The 24,988-nt window shown below is 47.2% G+C and overlaps 1 protein-coding gene across 2 annotated transcripts in view; it reads left to right on the plus strand.

Moving 5' to 3' along the window:
- The window catches only part of ADCK1 (aarF domain containing kinase 1), an 81,156-nt gene that overhangs the window by 27,009 nt on the left and 29,159 nt on the right, over positions 1-24,988 (plus strand). For both annotated transcript variants that reach the window (XM_072865539.1, XM_072865540.1), the window contains exon 4: positions 4,371-4,574. In XM_072865539.1, the coding sequence (XP_072721640.1) occupies positions 4,371-4,574 (204 nt within the window). The remainder of the gene's footprint in view (positions 1-4,370; positions 4,575-24,988) is intronic.

Genomic DNA, 24,988 nt, shown 5'->3' on the forward strand with positions numbered 1-24,988 from the left:
CTACTTTTTGAATTAATCTGTAATTTTTATATGATTGAAGTTTTCAAGATATTTTCTGGAGACATCTTTCTTGAAATATTGTCTTGGAGAGTGTGTCTCCATTGTAAGCAGGATGGGCAGGCTCCTCCTCAGCATCCTGCCCCATGCAGGGAATTGCCTGCAGCAGGAGAAGGCACCTTCTTTCCCTTGCTCAGGTTGGGAGCAGGTGGGATGCGAACGGGCACCATGTTGTGTGGAGCTGTTCCAGCTCACCTGTACAAGAGTGCTCTCTGGTATGGAGGTGAGAGGAGGAGCAGCCCTTCTAGCCCTGTCCTCTGGGCGAAATCCAGCCTGACGTCCTTTGTGAGATGTCTGTGTTCGCAGTGTTCCTGGAGGCAGCACTCATGACCAGGAATTTCTGGTGACTTGTTTGTTATGTCTTTGACTAATTGCATTTCAAATTTTCTCTCTGCATTCCTAATCCCCATTTCACGTTTTGCCAGCTATGGGTACGCCCTTCAGGGTTGGAATGACTTTTCTGAAGGATTTTTCATATGACGAGTGGCTTCCACTACTTACCTTATGGTCTTTAGTGGCCTTTCTGAGCCCTTTTGTCACCAGGTCTGTCAACAAATACTAGATACTCAAGTTTTCACCGGTATATTTTAACTTCGGTATTTATTTTCTGCTAAATTAATTCCTTTATTTTTAAGACCAGATTGGGATCTGCCAATTTGTGACACCTTGCATGTCTGATGCTCTGAAGAGCAGTTCTTTGCCAAGGTCTCTGTAAGTAAAGGCTCCTTCAAAAGCATCAAAATTACTTGAGAAGCCAGGTCTGCTTGTACATCAAGGGTAAATTAAAAAATGTCCCTTTGCAGCTCTGCTTGCTGAGTATGTGCTTCATCCCAGGGGTGCCTCCTCTCCATACCTGACAGTTATTACTTCCATTATGGCCCATATGGAACAATTTTAATAATCAGTGTTAATCCCAATCTACCCAGGATAAGGTATCAGACCGTGGTAAACCATTAGTCTGATAGCCATGCTGTGGGCCAATGGAGAATTTGTCCTGCTGAATTTCAGGGAAGGGGTTTGAGACAGAAAGAGATGCCTGTGTGGACTGAGGAAAGAACCATATACACACTGAGACAGCATTTGCGATCTGAAGTGCTTCCTGAGGGAGGCTTATTCTTGGTAATCCTTGGTACATGAAATGCTTCCTTTCTCTGCAGTGTGCCCCTAGGCATGATGCATACAAGTGGCTCCCTGTCTAACTAGCTGTTGTTCCCAGCTCTTTTTCCTGATAAGAAGAAACTTCAAGGTATTGCTTGTGCAACAAAGAACAATATCTTGTGAGATTTCTTGGAGAAAAGCTCTGAGCCATTCTGGAGGTTTCCATTTACCCTGCAGTTTCTTCAAGGTAGGACAGAAATGTGGGTCAACAGTATCGGACACAGTAGTAGGAATGTGGCACTCTTACTTCGCCTATCATTAGGAGAAGGTCATCAGAGAAACAAGTGCTGTATCTGGACCGTGACCTAGCTTGGGGAGATCCAGACAGTTAATAGATAGCATTATGAACATTTTTCTGCTAAAAATCGTGACCTGGTTGGTAAGAAAAGAGACTTTGGAAGCTTCATTCACAGTCCTGCTTCATTCTCACTATACTTCTGCCTCTAATGCGGACTGGAGTTTTGTAAAATGTAGGGCTACAGATAGATTTCCTTCTTCTGAGACAAGTTGCCTGGTCATCTTCTGCATCTCTAGCAGGGGCAGGAGCTGGCATTCCCTGCTCTGGACAGCCAGCTAGGGCAGATGTCTCTTAGGAGTTTTAGCCAAGCCAGTTGTGAGAGCATGGTGGAGGATGCTGTGCATGGGGGTTTTGTTCTGCTTTGTTCCTGGAGCCCTCTGTAAGGATGCTTTTGTCTCTCTTGGCCAGGACTACTGTGTCCATGAGGCCAACTGGGTTCTCTACAGGGTGGTAAGTTTGGGAGGGCCAAAATTTCCTCTCTCCTTGTGCTAGAGGGGCTATTTCTGCCTCCTTCTCAGCAGTGACCGACATGAAGATACACCCTGCATCCAAGCGTGTCTACAACCAGTTGTGTTTTCAGCTACATGAGTTTTCCATCGTGTTTTTTCCATCTCCCTTGGCAATATGTGTGGGGCCAGTAGGTGCATTGGAGCCAGCACCTCCAGCCTGAGATGGCTGCCCGGCCTCACACCCAGCACGGTGCTACAGCCCCAGGGGTGCTGCCGCTCTGCCCTGAGCCATGCCACAGCCTGGAGTCATTTGATGGGCTCCTGCTATGCCTGTGGGAGGTTGCAGGGCCCTGTGCTGGCCTGTGCTCAGTGCTGGGGTTTTTGGAGCACAGCTTTTGGAGCCTTGCCACTGTTTCTTGCCTGTGCCCTGGGCTGTGGCTGCCCGACGCCTCGGGGGTAGCTGGCTGGCCACTGCTTCCCTTTCCCTTTGCTGCTGGCAGGGGCTTTCCTGCACAACTGGAGGCAGCGGGCAGAGGGCAATTATCGGAGCTGCATAAAAGCTGTTTCCCTGTAATGGGCTGCACTCCCGGTGCTGTGACAAACTACCCAGCTGCTCTGGCTCCCTCCCTCCCACTGCCTTTCTCTTTCATCCCATTACTCCCTCACTGCTTTTCTTGCTCTCTCATCCTCTTTCACAGCTTCCTTTCCTTGCCCCCTTTTGGCCTGCTTTTGCCCCCACTGCACACAGGGAAGGAGAGCAGGGAAACAGCCAGGGCAGAGGCTTGCTTGTTACAGCAGGAGCTTTAAAGCTGGTGTGTAAAATGCAGCACAATAATGTGGGAGACTTCAGGCATGCTCGTGGATGTTATTTCCTGCCTATGTATTTGTGAGTGCTTTTGAACAGGCAATACGCTGGGGGAAACTCACTCTCCTAGAGCGAGTTATGCTTGCCCGTGTGCGCCCACCTAGGAAAGTGTGTGTGTGCATGTGTGCATCAAGCTGTCAAGTCTTACACGCTGCGTGTCAGACTTGCGCATGAGGCTTTCTCCTCACACTCCCCTAGTCCTGTGTTTCATGCATTTGCAGCTCAGCACGCAGTCTGTCCCCTGACACGTTCCCAAATGTGAGACACTCGCCCTATTCTGTGATGTGACACGGCACCACTTTGCACGGAGGGCAAAGATAGCCACTAAATGGGGTGGGTGTATGGATGTGTGTGGTGTTCATGCATGTTTGTGGTGTTGTTCCTTTCTGCCACATACTTCGAGGCTTTTGGTGGAGTCCCTCACCACAGGATCTTGGGCAGATGAAGTCTGCAGACACAGGATTTTACCTTCAATGACTTCTGACACAGAAGCCAGAGGAATTAGGAGCCTCCATGCAGATACGTGTCAGGCATTAACAGGAGATGGCTGCGGAGTTGTTTTTTGTCATTGATTTGCTTAGATTTTATTAATGTATCAGGGTAAACTTATCTGAAGTTTATTAAAGAATATTGAGTATAGCTGTGTCCTTGGCAGGAGGCTTTTCTAGTGAGAGTAATAAAGGCAGAATAAATCATTGTCACTGAAGGATGTGGTGGCTGGTCTGTTCTTCAGAGGTGGAATGAACCTCTGGAGGTGAAATCCAGACCAGGCAAGTGGTTGGTGATGGGTTTTGTCATTTGGTGGCTGCATTTTGGCCAATGTGAGCAAAGCTGGCAAGTCTTCTAATTCTTAGTTTCTAGAACCACTGTCACAGTGGACTTTGTTGGCAATGTAAGTAGTAAGACCAAGATCTGGCTGGACTGGAGGGATGTAATTTCCCCTTGTGGTGTGTCAGAGTGAGCTGAGGAGGATGAAAGACTGCCCATGTACTGTCCTCCTCACTGCCAAATAGACATCTGTAGTTTTGATTTTTAACAGACTCTTCTTCCAAGTTCGTGGAAGTTTCTGGGATGGTATCTGTGGTTTTCTTCTCACTTTAATTCATCGCACTCACACTGAGAGTCTAACATACATGGTTGTGGTCCTGACTTTTGTCTTTTGACGAGGGGTTTCCAAACTGTGCATCGTAGCGGTGGATCACAGTCACAAACCAATGCTGCGCTATGGCCAGACATCTTATTCTGTGCAAGGATGTAGCCCTGGACAGAGCCAAAAACTAATGTGCTGTCACTGATCGTGGTGCCTATGCAAACAAGTGTCAAAGCCCCTAATACTCTGGGGCATCTTGTCCTGGTCTGGTTCAGCCCCTCTAAATCAAGCCAGAGTCCTAATACTTCGCTGACACATTAGATGATGATGCCCAAAATCAAGAAAGGAAATCCATGGTCTGTTTAAATACTGGACAAATAAACAGTACGTATGTGGGCATGTGCATGTAACAAAGAGCAAGAGGGCTTGGCTGATGTTCTGGTCTCTCCGCAGGTGCACCTGCGCTCTGCTGAGCGCCTCCGGGAGCTGTGCTGCGCCAACCGAGGCACCTTCATCAAGGTGGGACAACACCTGGGAGCGCTTGACTACCTGCTGCCTGAGGAGTACACCCGCACCCTCAAAGTGCTGCACAGCCAGGCCCCGCAGAGCACCAGGCAGGAGATTGAGCAAGTCATCCGCGAGGATCTGGGCAAAGAGGTAGGGGCAGCCATAGCCTGTGTTGGCTTCTCAGGCCTCAGCAAGAAGAAGGAAAACAGGAGCAAGGAGGTCTCTGGTGGTTCTCAGCTGCAAGAAATACCAAGGGGACATATCTCCTCCTTGCCTCTGGGAGAATGCCATGCGAATTCTTCCTGTCCATTGATGGGCATTATTGGCAAGCTTAGGAAAGGGGAAGGTAACAGAGGATTTAAGGGTGTGAGGACTGCCAGGTGGAAACGGCAGGGCTCAGCAGAGCAGTGTACCCCAGAGGTTATGCCAAGACTAACAGGGTTGCTGGAGGTCAGGATGGAGGGCTGTCTGCCACACTGAGGGGTGGGAGCTGGAGATATTGATGTTCAGAACAAAGATATATTAGCAGGGCTCTGTGAGGGACGACTGCTCTTCCCTGGCTGCATTAGACCAATTCCAGCTAGCACTGACAGCCTTTTACTTTCTCAGGTCCCTAATTAACCCCCAAAGAAAATAATAGCATAAATCACTTTTGGTGCTTGCAGTCAGGTAATACAGTAGCCCAGGAGCCTGTGTCACTGTTAACCCTCCGAAGCCCACAACACTGAGATCAGAGCTGGGTGCCTGTGTTCATTAGATATAAGGGAAGTAACCACAGTATTTAGAGAGGGTGTTCTGCTACTTTGCATCTTGCCCCTTACAAGAAGAGGTCCCTCACACTCCAGCCCAGGTTGAGGAGAGACATTTCAAGGATCACAACTGACATGGTGAGGGGGAGACAGGACGCAACAGTGTGCAAAAGCAATGGAAGAGACGGTGGGTGTGAGGGAGAGGAAGGCAAGAGGCTGAAGAATGGAAGCAGTGTGGACATGTGCTTTGGGGTGTTCTGGGGTGTGTGACTGTGTGGTGAGGAGGTATGGGGGTAACAGGATGGGGTAAGTGAAGTATTTGCACCTAGTGAGTACATTATGTGCAGATTTGGATGGGGTGGGTCTGCCTCTGTGTAGTTTTAGGGCCTAGGTATTGTCTAGTCAGGAATGACAACTAATATTTCCCTGCAGTTTAATGGCAGGGTTAATGTCAGCCCTGACCTGTAAGATGCTCCCTGTCTCAGTGCTGCATCCTTGTAGCATGGCTGGTACCAGCTGTGTTTCATAGCTCAGTGGATAGATGGAACAGGGCAGGCTGGTCCCCTGCTGCTCCATGGGCCTCCGTCCATCAATCTCCCCTCTGCAGAAGTCACGGAAAGCCACCCTGAGGTTAGCCCCCATTAAATCACCACAGCCCTGGCTCAGTTTGTGTGGCATCTCTCAGGCTGAGCCAGGTGCTTGGAGGTGGGCCCTCTTCTTTTCTCTCAAGTGTGTGTTCTGCTGCCACTGATACGCCCTGGTTTCTTTCAGCTTTTTGGGAGCTAGATGAGCCCTCCATGCCTCATTGACTCCCAGCGAGGCAGCTCGAATCCAGTCTCCACAGCAGCCTTCCCTCTTAGCATTCACTTCACCCACATGGGCACTGATGGGCAATATTTAATTTTAAAGAGACAGAGAGAGGGAGGAAAAAAGGTAGAAATGGGAAGAAAGGGATAGAGAGGAAATGCTAATGAGAGAGAGTGATGATAAAAGAGAGAAATGAAGAGAATGACATGTATAAAAGTAAAGGAACTGGTGAAACTGGGCAGTATTAACAGCAGAAGTAAATGCCCACTTCCATTAGTTACAAGGTACCAAATCAAGGTATTTAAAAGCAGAAAGGATCTGGGGAATGTAATGCACCAAAGTTGTCTTTGCTGGAGCCCAGAGGATTTAATAGAGTTACTTCAGGAACAAATTTAATTCCAGTGTAGCTACATCCTCAGTACATTTTAAATACAATATACTTAGCTGAAATATAGATGGCAGAAGGGCAAGGTGGAGTGTCAGAGCAAAGGGGAGTGCAAAGGGGGATCCTGAAACCTTCCCCTTGGGGCCAGCATCACACCTGGGAACTTGCAGATGAATTCAAATAGAAGAGAAAATGACAATGAGGGAACCTTCCCAGGGGGCTTAGGCCTAACCCTGCTGCTCTTGAATTCAGTGGTAAAGTTTCCAGTTCCCCCATCAGGCACAAGAGCAGGCTTCTTGAATGAATCTCAAGTGTAGGCAAGAAGTAACTACATACAGTTTGGATCAGTGCAGAACAGATGGGGGAAATAGCAACTGGAAATACAGAGATACCTAGGGAGGAATGTGACAAGCTGACAAATTAGGCAAGAGCTTGCAAAAGGGCATGAAGATCAAAAAAAGCCCATTTCTTGTATAGAAACGTTGTACCTTCAGTCAATTAGAAATAGTCTGTCTTCTGATGTGACCTACTCCTGAGAATCTTATCAGAGGCTTGGATGTTTGACAAATGGAGTGGTTTTGTGGGAAAACTGGTGTAAATGGAAAGCATGCCAATGGGACTGCTCTTTGAGCAAAGGCAGAGGGCTTGGGAGGTGGGTTTACGGCAGTTCGGCACGGCTCTGTTGTCACCATGCAGACTTGCGTGACACCCTGCTGATGGGGGAACTCCCATTCTGGGCCGGCGTCATGGCTGGAAACTGGGAGCTGCAGTGTGTAGCTCTGCTGCATGAGCTATTGGATTGATTTAAAGGCAAATGGCATGTGTGCTGATCTGACACAGAAGGAGAAGCATCATATATGCTGACTAGTGGGTTGCCCTGTCAAACCCCGTTTTAAGTCTAGGGTGAATCTGTGTACCTATCAGGGATCATTGGGATAAAAATAATCAGAAGTGAGCAGATGCTGGCTTTCTAATCTCAGCCATAGTGGTTTGGCTAAGTGATGGTGGGAGGTGATCATTCTCTTGAGTGTTGTATGCAAGAGGTTGGGGTGGGGGTCGGATTCTCGGGACAACACGAGTAGTAGCAGTGGGAGAGGCCGCACAAAGAAATCTTTACAATGACTCCTGGAAACGCTCACCAGCAAGATCATAGAGTAAGAGTCTTTTGGGGAGACAGTGGAGGTACCACAGGTAGGGCTCGTTCTGGATGGATTCCTTCGATCAGTTGGGAAAAGCTGTGTGCATAAGAATGGGTGATGAGATATGAATGAAAGAGTCTCTCCTACCTCTATTCTCATCTTCCCTGCTTGAACAAGGTTCTTGAAAATGAAAAGGTGTCAGGCGTGGAAAATGAATGCAAAATGAGTATGTTCCCTACCCTACAATTGTCATTTTCTCTGCAGGGCTATTAATGACACAGGGAAAGACAGGTGGTTCAGATAAGCTCTCTAACTCAACAAGGTGCATGCAGAGCAGAGCCAGGCAACTTCTGGTGAAATTTGGACACCAGACATTTAGGGAGAAAGACTGATGAGAGGCTCTGGAAGATGAATCTTTTGGAGTGGCTGCACCTTAAAAGCACAAAGTCGTTGTGCTTAGAAACTAGACATGGTGGAAGAAATGTTTTGCCAGCACTAGGAGTAGGGGCATTTCCTCCCTCTGGCAAGTCTGTTGGAAGAGACTGGCTTGTGGCCGTGGGATATAGGGATACTGGAGAGGTGATGCCAGTTTGGTCCCAGAGCAGAGGTGCAGAACCCAGGGCATCTCTGAGTTTGGCCAAGCTGTTTCCATATGACAGCCCTTCGGTGTCTGTCAGAAGGGCTTCCTGTAGGTCTTTCTGTGTGTGATTTCCATGGACAAGGTGCTCAGAGGAGCTTATTGCTCATTGCTGAGACTGACTGGACTATTCTGAAACTCTCCCCTTTCAAAAATAGATCTGCTTCTCTCTGCTCTGATCAAGGCCATTCCAGAGCATCCCTCCTCATAGGACTGAGTGGCTGCAGCATGACTTGGCAGCTTATCCTTGGTGTCTTTCTGTTGTCTGGGTCCGGTACTGTCCAGTGCAGTCCCTAATATGGCTCTGTGGGTCTCACTTCTCTGCTGCTGTGCAGTGATAATGAGTTTAGATACTGTGATATCTCCTGACTTCACTGTGTACTCCTATCTATGCCAACACACTCTTTTACCTCTTTCTAGTCCTAAAATACCTCCTGGTTTGCAGTCACCCATCTGATCTGCACATCCCAGTAGGCCACAGCATAGCTTTACCTGCTCAGCACCACTGTAATCCCTCTCCTGTGTACAGCAAGATGTCACTTTCCAGAGCCCATTGCTCGTCAGTTTCCAGCCCATCCTCACTCATCAGCATTTTGTAATCAACTTTCTGACCTTTTCCCCAAGACTCCTTATTCTGCCCCTCGGTGTGTTTGTGTACTCCATACTCTACCCAGGCTTTTACTCACGTTGGAGGTAATTTTTCTTGGTGGGAGACATTCCCTCCCCACCCATCTCTCACCACTGTCCCTTCAGAAATATCCAAGTGCAGCTTTCTGGCAGGTTCCCGTCAGGCTGGTCCTCTGGTCCCTGCTCCTCTGTCTGGTCTGAGGTTGCGCGGTTGGGAGTTAGGGCAAGGATAAAGTTAGCATACCCATGAGGCCAGCATGGTCTCAGGTAGGATCTTTCCTATGCTGGTGGGGCACCTGTGCTGCGTGGCTGCCCAAGTGCTCTGTGTCCAGGCTGTGTCTTTGCCTGCGGGGCAAGGGGCTGGTGTAGGGCACAGGGCCAGCCTTGCCTGCCATGGGAATGAGGGTCTCTCCTTCCTCCTTGCCCCTTGACTTATCCTCACGTCTCTGGCCTCTTGCTAACAGTTGTTGAAGCTGTTGCAGAGATGAGTGGAAACTGCTGAAGCTGAGCAGTCTCAGATGCTATTAAGTGAGGGATCCCAAGAAATCCTGACCAGCTCTCTGCTTGGACCCCAGGTTTCCACATCTGCACACATACTTACACCATTGCTGGTGAGTTTGCTGTGCTCCAGGAAGGCTGAGAGGCAAAACAGGCTCCACAGGGAGAACACACCAGTGACTGAATGTGTTATTTCCAGTGCTTGCTTTGTTCAAACCTGGGAGAAAGGTCTGGGGAGAGCCCAGAAGTCGAGGCTTGTCTCTGCTGAAGCCAAATTGTATAAAGGGCTTAAATTGATGGAAAGACAGTCATTTGGAAGGATGTCGGTCCAGCTCTGCTTTGTGGGAGTGCAGGTAATGCGAAGTAGTTTCTAATTGCTTGATTAGCCAGCACCTCCAAGGAGACCATCCTTTTCATCCACAGTTAATTGCGGCTTTTACCTGTTGTTCAAGGACTATTTTGGCATTTGCAAGAAGCCTCCTGCAGCCATACAATAATGGAGCTCGCTGATTGAGCAGGGCAGGATACGTCAGGCGAGTTGACTGTGATTTGTAAGCAAAACACGTGTGGTAGAGGAACCTCCTGTGCTGTGGTTTGTGAAGTAGGATGCATTTTTACAGATAGTGATGCTTGGGGGACCCAGCCTTCTGTTAAAGGGCTTTGCTCTCCTTGGATTCCTACCCTTTTACCTGGTATGGCACCAGTGCTGTGCAGTAAGAAACAGATACTCCTTACCTGAGAAGTCATTGTCCCTGCAGCAAAACTGTGGCTAAGAAGGATGCTGCCCTTTGCCCCTCTACCTTAAATTGCTCCCAAGGTTCCCAAAGTGTTTTCTAGGTTGGGTACACAAGCTTTATTCATGCACTGTTGAAATGTACCCATATACACCTGGGAGCATGGTCACTGCCATGATGCGCAGCAATGCCACATGGCCATTTGACAGGGAGGGACAAAAATCCTATGCCCCTGTGAACCTGCCATGGGAAAGGTTTAGAATGAGACCACAGCAAGGTGCTAACGCCCACAGCAAGAGACTTCCCTGCCCTTGAACTGTTTGAGTCTGAGAAAAGACAGAGGGAATAGAAGAGACTCCTCTTTTTACTCCTATTTCTGTACATAGTCTTGGTACAGCATGGCAGCCTTTGCTGTGCCAGTGACAGGGAGGAGGACGGACTGATTCCCTTCCTTCTGGAACTGTTTAGCATTTTAAGCTCTGGCGAGACATATGCTTACTTCTGATTTGCAGAACTATTGAAGCAATGCTCAGCCCTGTGGGAGAGCAGCTAGGCCTTCAATAGGCTGTGGGGTATTACGCTGCATGTCCTACAGCATCCAAGTTGTTCCCAAGGGAATATGAGCCACTTTCTGTAGCTGGCTCCATATGTTGCCCTAGAGAAGGTTCATTTACCCTGCTAGATCACAAGGTCTTCAGGTCACGATGCTGCAGATCCCATTACGGCCCCAAGAAGCCTCCTCCCAGGCTGGCAGCATTGTCTAACCCATCCAGGATGCCGGGACACGCGCCTGCTTCCTCCAGTGTTGCATAGCCTTGTGGTCGAGTGTTCTGCCCAAAAGCACTGATGTGTGGCACAGTCCGTGCATGGTCACTCTCATGGTTGCTTGGGGCTGTTTGACCGATGCTGAATGGCTCTGCTGAACACCTGGGTCTCCCGTAGCTTCTGACCCTGGTTCTGTCCTTAAGCACCCCGCTCCAGCAACGTTGTGCCGGGGTGCTCTGTGAAGTTGACCCTCGTGTACACCACTAACAGACACGGGGAAACTAGATTTAGGTCAGCAAGAGCCTCTTCTGCTTGCTATGGGTGTTACGTCCATCACAGGAAATCTCCTCTTCCTGCATGACATTACCCACACTCCATTACCCACCAGAGTGGAGGCTGGGCTGTGGTGGCCATTACTCTGACAGTGTGAGGGACTGAGCAGTGGGACAGGAGGATTTGGCCCTTCTCCCACCCCTCTGAGCCTCCCTCAGTAGGCCCGTCAGGGCTTCCAAGCAGCCGTCAATAAAAAACACATTTGTATTAAAACTATAATGAGGAATAAAAAAACTTCACATTTTTTTCAATAACTCGGGATATAAAAAAGAGATTTTTATCAATTATGAAAAGGATTTTGGCCATAAAAAGGTAATTTAAAGAGTCTGAGATGGATGGGGAATAGCATTAATGTCACCCAGAACAAATGGGCCCACATTACTCAACTGAAAGGCAGGAGCGGCTGCCTGTGCAGATCCCGCTGCTGCTGCAGCCTCTGCCGTGCTCTCCCTGCCCTATCTCTGGTAAGAGGCCCCAGTCACTGGCAGATCTCAGTGTGGCTGCCTCTACACTGAGCCCTTGTGCAGGCAGTAGCTGCCCAGAACTGCTGCTCCACTGCCAAGTGCAGATGGGGAAAGCAAACAGGGAGCTTGTGTGGCTCAGGTGGTCCACCTTGCTTTGTTCCTTGTGTCTCTGCTTGCTCCGTTTGCAAGCTCCAGTGTTACTGACCCTTAGTGTCGCTCCAAGGACAACCTGGTGTCCTTATTGCCAGGGGAGTTTTGGGACAGGGTACTCCCTCCTTCTGTGGGTTTTCTCTCCACTCACGGCTCCTGGGAGAGGATCTGGCTGAGTCCTGCTCGTGGCAGCCTCTTCCTGGGTGCTCTAAGCCCCATTGCCTAAGAGAGGGAAGGTTTTGTGGATAGATTAGAGGATAATCTCCTTTGGCTTCCTTCAAGTTAATAAGATTTACAATACGGGAGGTTGGACAGTGGATTTTCTGAAGGATTTTTTGGGGTCTTCTGCAAGGAAGTGAAAGATTTGAGATCAGAAAATGCAATGGGGAATGGCCTGGTAAGGAGTAGTTCTGATCTGCATGCTTAGTGACTTTTTTTTTTAATTTACAAATTCTTTAGGTGCCTGAGGGTTAGTGTATGACATACCAGCCCAGAATTTGTTGTCTCACAGTGTCTTGTGTGCAGATGGTAAGCTCTCTTCAGTATGGTTTTCTCAGAGTTTTGATGACACCTGAAGTGTTTCTCTGGTGCAAATAAATCTTGGCTGGCAACGGACACCACAGCTGTGTTGGGCTGTGTTCAGTGTCCACGTCCTGCGGAGGTGGTGGATGTGCTGCACAGCAGTGCTCTAGCCATCGGCAGAAACCACCTCTCAGCACATGGGTAACCCTTCCAGTTCCAAACAATCACTGGAAATCGCTATCTGTAACTGGGATTAATAGTCCTTATGTGGCCTTCTTGCATATGGAGACTTTCTTTTTTCAGACATGGTGTGTGTCTCATTTGCTTAGAAATCTCTATGCATTTATGACACAGCAGGATCTGGGCAGGTGTAGAAACACTGAGCTGCTATGTGCAGGGACTGGCTTCTGTTTCAAAGCCTGCTGCTGATACACTCAGAAATATTCTTACTTGATGATCTAGGCACAGGGTGGGTTTACTATGCCTGATTTTTCTCTGAGGGAGCAGGGAATCCTGTCATCTGCCTAACCACTGATCTTTTAATATCCTACTTGATTCTGCCTGGTTAGCATCTCCTGTTTTCTTTCAGAATTTTACGTCTGCCTAGTTACTTGGCTCTTGACCCATTGGGAACATGAAAATATGATGCAGTGAGTCTGGCGACTTTTGGCAATAAGTTATTTGTAGATGAAACAAATGACATAAGATGAAATAAGGAGTTATAGGGCCTGACCTTGACATATCTGCAATTTCCTAACACACAGAATAGGCACATAGCATTTTAATGAATTTTTAACATGTACAGTGATCTAATAAGCTCTGTTTTGTGGCACTTCTGGGATCTGTCTGAGAGACAGCTCCTGATGCCATGGAAGCACTTCAACTCCGCCTGCAGGTTTTCCTCCCTGTGAAAAAGCTGCTATGGGTGAGAACATTGGAAATTCTCCTCATGGGAAGCCTTACACTCAACATCCTTTTGTGTTTGGAGAATTGAAGCAAAAATTGGGATCTCAGGGGTCTCAAAGGTCTTTCCACCATTAGTGAGCCAAGTGTGTCAGTCCCTAATAGGCAGGCCAGGCTGAGAGAGACTAAGTTTTCTCATGTTCCCTTTGGAAATCAAGTTATGTTTGTGAACATTAAGCACATTTTGCACTTATTTTCTGTAAGCTTTGCAGTGCTTTGGTTTTACAGGATGCATGGTTCAGAGCCAAACCTGTGAAGCTGTCTGTGACAACTGAAGCAATAAACTCACATGACCTATTGCTTGTGCCAGGAGAGCTCAGCTGAAGCAAACCCATGAGTTTCTCCCTTACAAAGCTCACATAACCACTCCATCTCAAATTGGCAAGTTCTTGGAAGAGGCTGTTCAGCTGCAACCCTTCCAAATTTCAGATGATTAGTAGAAAATATACATTAGTTGCCTCATTTCAGATAATGAATGAAACTGAGGTGGTATCAGTTGTGAGTGGAGAACAAAGCTAATTTTGCCAAACACCTTATTGGATGTAACTGATTGGTTCAGGTCTATTAACTGTTATTCCCATCTATCAAGAAAGGCTAGAAGGAGGCTAGAGCAATGAAAATTACCAGGGCTTGTTAAGAGGGGTTATACTGAAGAAGTCTCTCCATGTAACTTTTGTTGCCCTGTCCCTTGTGGACTCCTGGTGTCTTTGCCCTGGCTGCCAAGAAAAACTCTAAGCCCACGCCTCCTGTCCCAGGCTGTCTTTTGTCCTTTGGACTGTAAGCTAACCTCTTCCTCTTCTTTTATTTTTTTTCTTTTTGTTTGAAAGAGCTGTGAGCCTGGTTCTTAATGGGATATATTGTCAAAGGCCTTTGCCAATCCCTTGCAATCATCAGGACCAGCTCAGGAATTACAGGTTGGCTGCTCCAAGATAAACATTTGAGACACTGGGTAGTTCTCAGTGAGTGAGCAGGGAGGAAGGGAAGGGTACGGACCGTACTTGTTCTGTGGGTCTTATCTCTCCATTGACTACACAGCCATAGCACACTGATGACAGTGTGTTGGGTTGAGCATCTCCAGTGACTTAGCATCCCGTGCCCGATGAAGGAGGAGGTGCAGCCTGACCAGTAGCAGGCTCTGGGCTACTCTCTCCTGGCTCTGCTCTCCATGGGGCATGTCTGGAGTGGATCTCAGTCCTCGGCCCTTCTTTGGTGAGGTGGCTCCCCAGGTTACGATGTTTTTTGATATGGGTGCCCCTGCTTACATTAGGTAGAATCCACCAAACTGCTTTACCTCATCCACAGGAGCCCAATGATTTTGAACTATAGGAAACAGAGCTAGATACCAGTCAGTGTTTAGAGGCTCCCTGTCCTGTTCCTATTTCAGGGGATGACTCTGTTGCTCCATCTGTTTTTGAGCTGCATCAGCCCTAGGGAGGGAAGTAGGGCAATTGGATTCTGGCTCTAGAATGGTGGGTTGCTGGATTGCTTGGAAATGCATGTGAATTAAACAAAATTAACCCCCTACCTTTGTTTCCTTAGCCCACGTTTCTCCTTGTAACAACCTCTGGCAGTACACCCTGGGGGTGCCAGAGGAGAACTTACGTTCAAGGTGTAAGACAAACGAGCTGTTTCCCACTGCACCCCGGACTGGCAGCCCTTCCCTTTGCAACGCTTGTCACCCTGCAGTGGCAGCAGCAATGCTAGGCCTGTAAGTGTAGTTGATTTATGTTAACTGTTAAAACTATAATGTTTAATCTGTAAAGTGCTAATCTGTTTTTTATGTTGATTATGAATAGGCCAGCTGTGCCTACTTTCCTATTCATAGAGTTTAGTGAACAAGCCCATTTCACAGGCTGGGTTTGGAGGATGATTTACATGAGAGCAGACACTGCTTTAAGGAGAGTAAATCAGCTGAGTTACACCACTGAATCAGGGACCTGGCAGCCCAACAAGAAGATCTGGGGGCAAGGGAAAAAACATGGGAGGAAGAGGAGGAAGAGACAGATAATAAATAAACTGTAGAAGGAGCAGATGGATCAGAGCAGAGCCATGAGAAGTATGGGAAATATGGGCAGGAGAAGAAAGGAGAGGTTGATATTCTGAGGAGAGATTGACAAGAAGGAAGCAGGAGATGATGTGGCTGGCTTAGCCATGGGGCTTTCCTCTCTGGATCAGTGCAGAGAGCTCTGAGCTCCAGGGTTTGTATGACTGGTCACTAGGGAATGCACGGAACCCACTCCCCAGCATGGGGCCAGTGATGCTGTTGCTAGAGCCAATTATGGATTTAATTTGTCGTGCACTTGTCTCTCTCGAACAACTTTTCTGCACCTCTGTACATTTTTTCTGAGAGTAGGCTGCAAAGGATACAAACTCCAGGGTCCCATCCCCATCTCTTTGTAAGTTATTCTACCTCAACTTCTCTTCAGTCCCTGCACCGTGTTCTCTGTGGTGTGGACTGCTGTACAGCTGTGCCTCTTGCATTGACTGGCCTGCCAGGTGTGCAGGTGTGTCAGTATCCCATCAAGGCACAGTCAGCACCAGTAACTGGTTTATGAGCTTTACATCTTCAGCAGGGCTTTACTACCTTTTTAGCATCTTTCTTCTAATGTACTGTCCTCATTATATCCCTTTCTTGATACGAATTCAATTCAGGCAGAGCTGCCCACATCTGCCAGGCTACATGTACTTCCATGTCCACCTCAGATCCTCACTCCTACTTCCCTATCCTATTACTCTGGGGCAATGCTGTGCTTCAATAAAACTATCATGCTTGCATCGATGTGATTATGATCAAAGCCTGAGGAAGGGATGTAGCTGGGCAGAACCTGGCTGGGACTGGGCTTTGCCCTCTGCATGTTTTCATTGTACTGTGCCTCTGTCCACACTGGTGACAGGCTGATGGATTGTGCAATGCTGCTTCTGTCATTCCTGCTCTTTGTCCCAGGCCTAGAAACACTTTTCCCTCATCCCTTTCTGAGGAGACACATAAAAGCATTCCACATAGTATTCACAGGAGTATGCCTCTCTCTCTGTTTTAGGAGCTGGAGTAGAAGGGTCTGTCAGTGTAGCATATACTCACATATATGCAGTGCTGTCCTGCCAGATACGTACCCTGCAACATAGCCCTCCTCTCCCCCTGCACAGCCTGCCTCTGCACATACAAACACCTGTCCTGGCCCTGTTCTTCACTTGCCTCTCTGTGGATGGAGGATTTTGCCTATCATTCCCCACGCAAGCTGTGCACTCAAACACACTACCCCATGCCTCCTCCTTAACTCTCTGCACAAGCCCTGCGCAAGCCCTGCACAAGCCCTCTGCCCCCACAGCTTTGCTTGCCAATCAGATGCTTGTAGCCCACCTCTTCCAAACATATACCCCCAGATATCTCCTCACCACTTTCTGTATGGTCACATAAACCTGCCTATAGACATTTCTCCCCCACCACCCCTTCTCTCATACACTTCTCAAAGCCCCCAGGCTTTCAAAGCTGAATCAGAGGCGTTTGAGATGAGGCACAGGTGATGTGTGTTCCCAAAGGTCCCTATGTATCCTCAAGCTCTGGCAGCTGGTTATTTCTCACAGGACTGCTGCTGTTGTGCAGGCTTACTGCTGACAGGGCCCTTGGGGCACCTCTGCAGTCCGCGGCAGAGCCTCCTCTGCCCGGCTGTGACTAACGTGGAGCCTGTTTGTTGTGGGTCTGTTGACCCTTTCCTACTCGGGTTTCAGCCAGTGTGTGTGGCATTTATGCCTGGAGTCAAAATGGTCTTGGAAATTCATTTGCTTCTGGGTGCTTTCTTAAATCTTGCCTTCTTGCTTAACATGCCAGCTGGTCCCGTCTCTGTGGGATTTCTTCTTCTCTGTGGCATTTTGGGAGAGGTTTTGTCTTGATATAAGAAATAAACTTTTTATACTGAGAACTATCAATCATGGGAACAACCTCCCCAGGGATGTGGTAGAGTCCCCATCACTGGAGGTTTTCAAGATGTGAAAATCTCATCTAGGCTCCCTTTCCCATGAAAGGTTGGACCAGGTGATCTTCTGAGGTCCCTTCCAACCTGGGCTGTTCTGTGATTTGATGATTCTTTCCAAGTGTGCTGTCTTTGCAGCAGGCTGCTGGTATCCACAGGGGTAATATATCATTTGGGAATATGTCTGCAGGAATTTTATCAAGGGGTTCTGGGTATGTTGGGGACCCCTGCATGTCTTACTATGTGTGTGGCTCAAGAGAAATGGGAACTTTTGGAGGGGACAGGGAGAGAACAGTTGGATTATTGTCACCTGTCACTTGTGAGCATTAGTACTTGATGTCTAGTACTAGATTCAGACCTGGCCTGGAAATGAGATCTGGACGGAAGTCAATGTTGATGAGAAGGCCAAGGCTGCAGGCATGCTTGACAGAAAGTTGGTGACATTGTCTGTTGTGATGAGAAAGGAGACAGGAGGGATGATTTGAATGAGAAGATTAGGAACCGTGCTTTAGCTTTGTTGAATGTGAATAGAGATATGACTATCTGAAAGATGTCTCTCATTGTAGATGATGTCTACATTGTAGAAAGATGTCTCTCATGTGTCTCTCATGAAATTGTAGTTTGGCTAGAAGCAGGCTGATCTAGAGTACAGAGGTAGAACTACAAGCTACTAGAAACAAAGTGGGAATTTTATGTGAGCTATTATTCAGATGCAGTGGTGGGGGTAGGGGCTGTGGGCAGAGCTTTGTGAAACATCTCCAGAAAGCTGGGAAAGGGATAAGGAAGCTGCTCAGACATGCTAACAGAGCTGTTAGAAGAGCAGAAGGCTGAGGAAACTGCTCCCTTCCTTAGGAACTACAGGGTTGTTCCTGCTATGTTAGCACTTTCAGCTCTATTGCTTGGGAGCTGAAGAGCTGCAGAGAACACAGTGAGCCCCAAAGATCTCGGTAGAAAGGGGCCACTACTGCTCCTCCTGAACCATGGAATAGGAGTCATTTTGGGCAGATGGGATGCAGAAGGAAGTTTATTGGCAGCAGAGAGTTGTCTTCTGCCCTGCTCTCACTGCACACTGGTATAACAAGTGAGAGCCTCCTTTATTAGCAGAGGGAGAAAGAAAGGGAGAGTGCTTTCAATTAAAACACAAAAAATGGCTTGAAGTGGAAAAGTTGTGTGCTCTTGAAGGACTGTGATTCCAATCTGTCTGAACGATTGACAAGTCTGGCTCCATCCTCACAGACAGGAGAGATGCCGGTGAAGTAATGTTTCTCCAAAAAGACAGAGAGAAAAGAGTGGATTTAGTGAGCACTGTTCAAGTGGGAGACGGCTCAAGATGAAAGAGCAAATTAAGATAAAGGGAAGCATTTGTATATGCGAGGAGAGGGTGGGGAACATGGGGCAGGTTGGAGCATCTGCCCCATAGCCTGCACTATTGGAGGGAATAAGTAGCTCACAAGTCACTACTTTCCTTTTCAGCATGATGGAATGGAAGGAAGTGGACAGGAATATGTATGTATATACATGCCTCAGTTTTACTCTGCTTTCTGTGCATTTTGCATAGACTATAAGATGCTTAGATCATGCAAAATAGAGTGCACAGTGACACTATTTTAGTGTGCACTTTAAGAGATTATAGTTTTCCACCTTCTCTCTCCACACAAGCATAGTTGCTGGTGAACTCTGGCTTGACTCTCTGCATCAGGAAACACTGGCTGCCACTGGAGGCCAGTCACAGACAGACTGGGTTGTGGAAGTGGTTTAGGATAGCAGGAAGGTGACTAGCTGCACAAGATGTTTATTCTGAGGTGGAAAGAACTGGGATGCTGAACAAGCCAGGTCATTGTGCTGATTAACTGCATCTGGAAACAGGAAATGAGCATTTTCCCAATGGCCACATCGGGGTTAGAGGGACTGGTACTTGGTTATCACTCACGGGGATCCTGAGGAAATCACTGATTTCAGTGGTGCAAGGTTCTTCCACCTTCCATCTTCCCTATAGGGAAGTGAACTGGACTTGCAGCTTAAAATTATGATGCAGCTTTCAACAGCAAAATCTTTCCTTTGGTGATGGACATTTTGGAAAGAAAGAGCTTCTTGGAATTTAATTCTGAGCATGGGATTACAGGCATGGGGGAAAGCTCTCTGCACGGTCTGAAATGGAGTACTTTGACTAGGAGTAATGTTCACACTGGTGGATGAGTTAGAGACTTGTTCTGAGACATCCCCACTTTGCTGTTTCCTCTCTCTGGTTTGCCATATGTACTTGTGCTACCAAAGATGTTGTGCTAGCCCTTCAGGTAATGTCTGGCCTCTGCTTTCCTACTGTCCAGCTTCATATCTGCCTTATCTCAGAAGTCTAATGTGCAGTCTCTCTGCTTTCAGAGTGGTTTGTGAAACCAGCACCCGGGCAAAGAACAGCTGAATGAAGCTAAGCATGGAAGAGGCTGTGGTGATGCTAGTGGAAAACCTGTAGAACTCCAACTGTTGAAAGCATTGACTCTCAGGGTGCTGAGCTAGTCTGTTAATCTTAGCATCTTGTGGGACACCCAATAGCTTAATTGATGAAAAACATTTATCTCCTTGTGACAGTCAAGAGGATGTTCCTGAGCCAGTTAGGTTCCAGTCTGGCCATGGCAATCCTTGCTTTTATTGGACTGAATATTGTTTGTTTGTGGGAGCCATGGGTAAGTGGCTCACCTTTCAGAGAGATGGGAGATGAGGTCCACCTCACAGGTAGGGTCTCAGGAGACATAGATCAGCTCTGTCTGCTCCTTGCTGTTACTACCTGTTGTAGCTGTCACCACTGAGATTGGTTTCGATCCAGGATGAATGATATTCTCAGATAGTTCTGCCTTCTCTTAAGGATCTGACTTTACTCGGGAAAATAAATGAAGCTACCATGTGTGTGTCTGAGCACAGACTATTAAGCAGGAGTCATCAGGGATGGAATAAAAGGCGCTTTTCCTCAAAGTATGGCTCTGTAGCAATTAAAGGTACTATAGCAAGTAGACCGATGCTGTTGCTGTACAGCTCAGTGGATGGATGAGATGAAAGCAAGGGTGGCTTCATGTAGGCTTTCCCACTGCTTTTCTAGCCAGAAGAGACTACAGAAAGAGGATGGTAGGTGAGCAGAACAGGGAATAGCCAGGATCCTAGGTATCAGGCAGTGAATGAGTGAGCCAGCTTTGGTCTCCAGATGATGGGATCAAGAACTCTTCCTTTAGCAGAGTTCATTTTTCTGTAACATTCACGGCTTTGTGATTGGGCAATGCTGTTGGTAGGATCCCAGAGAAGATTCTCAGTGGTATAGCTAGTAGTGGGCTGCAGAGTACCAAAGTGGTACCAGGTAGAAATAACAGGAAAAGATGAACTTCATACCGCAGCTGGCTCACAGCCCTTTCCCAGAAGAAAGGCTGATGGTTGATGGGCAGCCCTGGTTTTGTGCTCTTGCGCTGCAACATTAGCAGCGTTTAACCAAGTTAGCAGTGATTGGCATGCCAGGAGCAGACCATTGGCAGATGAAGTTACGTGTCTGTGGCTGTGTGTGTAATAACTGCTGTGTATATATTACACAGATAGGTTTTTAAAAAGATACTAAAGTTACAAATTTGGTCCTGAGAAATTAGATAAGGGCAGATTTACAGCTGACTGGACAGCTCTAATTCTGCTCCTCCATGCATGAGCTCTGTGACACGGTGTGGCCCAGCATCACATGGGATATCAGGGAGAGCCAATGTTAGGGCTCAGCTCTTCCAAATTCTAGGCAGGCACCGTAATGCACATCTCCCCTTGAAATGGGCCACATTGCTTTGCCATCCTGTGCACTGAAAGATGCTGGGATTTTGTGTAATAAGCCATATGTAATTGTTTCAGTGCATCAGAATACACACATACCTTTTACCTGTATTCATTTGGATGCAGTGTATACCTCTATATACATGCACACTTACATGCATATGTAATATGAACACCAGGGAATCCATTCAGAAGAAAACCACTATTCTGTATATATCTACAATATTATTAAAAATATTGAGTTAATAAATACATGTTCTTGACAGATGCATTTAGGAACCATCAATTAGGCTTGGCATTCATTAGGTGGGGAGAAGTCCAATCAGATTTCACTGACTCAACAAAGCCGCCTATAAATTGTGGGCTGTTTGTTCTGACGTTTGATGAATTATTCTTCATAATCCACTGTCTGCTACGATAAATCTAATCTTTCAGTTTCTGCTGTCTTAATAATTCTCAGAGCAACACTGTTACATTTTGTTTTCGTAGAGGGGATAGAAAGGCTGGGACAATGAAAAAAACCCTCATTTGCTGTCTGGGAAGTAGATCGCTCTACTCCAAAGTATCATTTTCTCATGCCTAGAACTCTGGTCTTGCAGACTTGCAGGGATCAGTGAGTCCTTGGTGCCGTGAACAGTTCCGTGTATGTTCTTGAAAAGATGACCAGCCTAGGATGAGGTTCACACACCTTAAACCTAGTCCAGGAAAGGCATTCAGACTTTTGAGAGCAATAGGGTCCTATTGTCAATAAAGTGAATTCCAAAAGTTCTGGGAGCCACAAGCCTTAGAAATGCTGTATCAGACATAGAACTGAGTAACTCTTCAGCTATTCTGCCACATGAAATAGAGGGGATATTGTACTAGGCAGTGTTAAGATGGCAGCTGCAGCCCCAAAACTTCCCTGGGAAACCTGCTCTCTTTCCAGAGTGCTACTGTGTTGGTCTGTTTTCCAGCAAGCTTACAAATTCCATTATCACAGTGCCCCACGCTGTCTCGACTGGGAGGCTGCAGACAGCATGATCCCTGTGTAAATCTCAGAAAGCTCCTGCAGACTGAGCTCACCATAGCAAATTGCCATCCATGGAGCCATGATTAAGAGGGGACTGTTCAGTGCTGTCTCTATCAGGAATGGAAAAAACAGATGAATCGGGTCACCTCGTCCAGGGAATTCCAGCTTGGAGAATCACAGCACAAGGAGATGTGCAAAATTTACCTACCTTAATCACTTTCTTGCTGTCAGCTTCTGCCATGGACCTGTCTCCCAGCTGTATGATTCCCTTTGTCTTGAATGGATTTATACCAACTTCCCCATGTGCATCTTCCTGTGCTGCTGCAAGGCATCAAAATGCTAGGAGACTGCGAGCTGCTCCTGGCCATCACAACACAATACTGTTGTTAATGGAGCTCTGTTGTATCATGGCCTGTGATGAGTATCCTGGAGGCAAGGAGTTCAAGTTAATCCTGTGTTGCCTAGTCAGCCCCTTCTGAAATAGCAGGACATCTCATAGATTGCTATCTCCAAATACAAAATGCAAGACTCAGGAGCAATTACAGTATGCTGTGATCAGGAGAGATCTGCTGTGAAATTGTGGTTGAGGTTTTGAATGTTTCAGTTTGCATTGCTTTTTGTTGATAAGAGAATAGCATCATCTCTATTGGGCCCCTTTTTGTGAATTATTTTGAGCGGCTGTGATTGGTGAAGCTGTGGAGCACAGTGAAGTGTCTGGAGATGGCCTCTGAGATTGTCTCAGCTCCTGCTGCATGTTCCCCAGATGTGCCAGATTCTGGCAGAGTCCCTTGACATGGGCATATTTACACTCAGCTCTGGCATCTTTACTGTAATTTTGGTAACAGAAGCAACTTTATTGTCTGAAAGTTACATGACAGACAGTTCATGAAGATGCACTGTTACCAGAGCTCACTCCAGAGCTCCAGTGGCCCTGGAGACTGGGCCACTTCCAGCTGTGGTTCCCCCATACCCTTTGCACTCTCAGAAACTTACAGGGTCTATCAGGAACTTTCTAGGCTGTCAAACAGCAACTGAGTCCCAGGCTAGCAGCAGGTGAAACAATTCCTCCGTTGTCCATCTTACTGTCATTGAGACTGAGAAGAGCTTCTGAAGAACATAAGGATGACTGTACAGATCAGACCAAAAGCTGAAGCCCACCACTCTGCCTCCAACTGTAGCCAGTGGTGGCTAAGGACAAAGGCTATAAAAGCATGGCAGGCATACAGTTAAGCTTTACCTGGTATGATCTTCCTGCTTCCAGTAATCTGAAGGTTAGATTTCCTGGGCCAGAGGTTCTATCTTGGTGTTTAATAACTTGTGATGGATTTTCTTCATTGACTTATCTACCCACCTAGACTACTGGTATTTGTAACATCCTGTGGCAATGAGTTCCACAGCTTAATTGGTGTGGGGAAAAAAATACTTCTTTTTGCTTGTTTTAATCCTGCCATCTGGTAATCTTGTGTGCTAATCGACAATTTGCTGCTCCTGAGTTCTATGGAATGAATGAGCATTCCCAATCCCGTTCTCCATGACAGAAGTGATTTTATAGAGCTCTGTGACATTCCCTCCCCATTGTCTCTCTTTCCAGGCTGAAGAGTCCTTTGAAGTCCTGGGAAATATTTGAAGGCAGTTTTGAAATGCTTTGGTGAAGGACTCTCTTCCCCTGGGAAATGCTGAGCATTTGAAAGTCTCCTCACTGACACCACCTGTACTGGACTGGTTCAGCTCTGGCAGAGTTGAGGAAAGGTTCTCTGTAAGTGGTTGTGGAAAACCAGAATTTTCAAAACTGTCCTGGACTCTGCTGGAAACCTCCTGCATAGGACTTGTAATGCAAAATATTCTTACTTAGACCCCATAGTGGCCTCATTCTGGCTGTACCACATACAGGGGTCTGGAGCACCATGGTGGAAGGGGTTCAGCCTGCCAGCTAAACAGGGCTAGGCTGTTGAAACGCCTTCTGTTAGTGATCCTACATCCCACTGCAGCCTAAATTTCTCCTGAATAGACTGCTGACACATGGCCAGCTTTCATCTGCTGTGGTCACTATGGCAGAGCAGAGCCACCACATCCCACTCAGGATGATGTTATCTAGTGCTGGGCCAGGAAGGGGCTCGGTGACTTAGGCTCCTGCTTCAGGCTCCTGCTTAGGCTCCTTGTTAGCAGCCTTTTTGGAGAGGGAAGGGAACATACCTCTGTGGAGCGGGCAGGTTGAAACCAGGCAGTAATATTTGATCATTTGCTACAGCACATGGATATAAAAAGGTTGGGATTAAGAGGCAGTATATTTCAAAAGAAATTAGTTAGCAAGACATGCACATTTAACGTTTATGGTTTGGAGATTAAGACATCAGGCTGGAACTTGGGATATCTGGGTTAAATCCCAGCTCTGTCAAAGACTTCTCAGAACATGCTGGGCAGAGGTCGTGTAAGGTAATACTTTCAGAAAGGACTCAGGATTTGGGAGCTTAAATCCAATTGACTTCCAGTAACTTCCTAAGTGTTTAAGGACAGGATTCACAAAAAATACGGAGGCGTTCTGATGCTAGCATTGCGGCATCAGCTGGTGTGCGCCACAGACCTCGGGCAGAGCAGTGTGTGCTTTGGGAAGGCACTTCAGCATTTGAGGAGGCCTGTAGGTGACAACTGCGGTCTCCTGGAAAGCATGAGTTCATGCAGGGCCCACGGTGGCTGTACACCTCGTACAATGGCACTCTGGGCTTAACGATGGTCTCTAGGTGCAACCTCAGCACAAATATATACTAATAAGTGTCTAAGTAGAGAGATCCTGCAAGAGCTTTTATATCAGCTCCCTGAGGTGTGAATACTAATATCAACAATCATGAAAAGATTTTGCATATTTAAAATTAAATGAGCTTCATTCTTTAGCATTAAACAGTCAGGGCTATGTTTCCAGCCAGTGAAGTACAGTGACGCATTCATTTGCTGGTTGAGCACGTGCCCGATGGGGAGCTGGCTGTGCAGAAGGCTAGTGAGGGAAACCACTGCATGCAGGGACACC

Source organism: Ciconia boyciana, chromosome 6 (assembly GCF_034638445.1).
Source record: "Ciconia boyciana chromosome 6, ASM3463844v1, whole genome shotgun sequence".
In the NCBI taxonomy this organism is placed as follows: Eukaryota; Metazoa; Chordata; class Aves; order Ciconiiformes; family Ciconiidae; genus Ciconia; species Ciconia boyciana.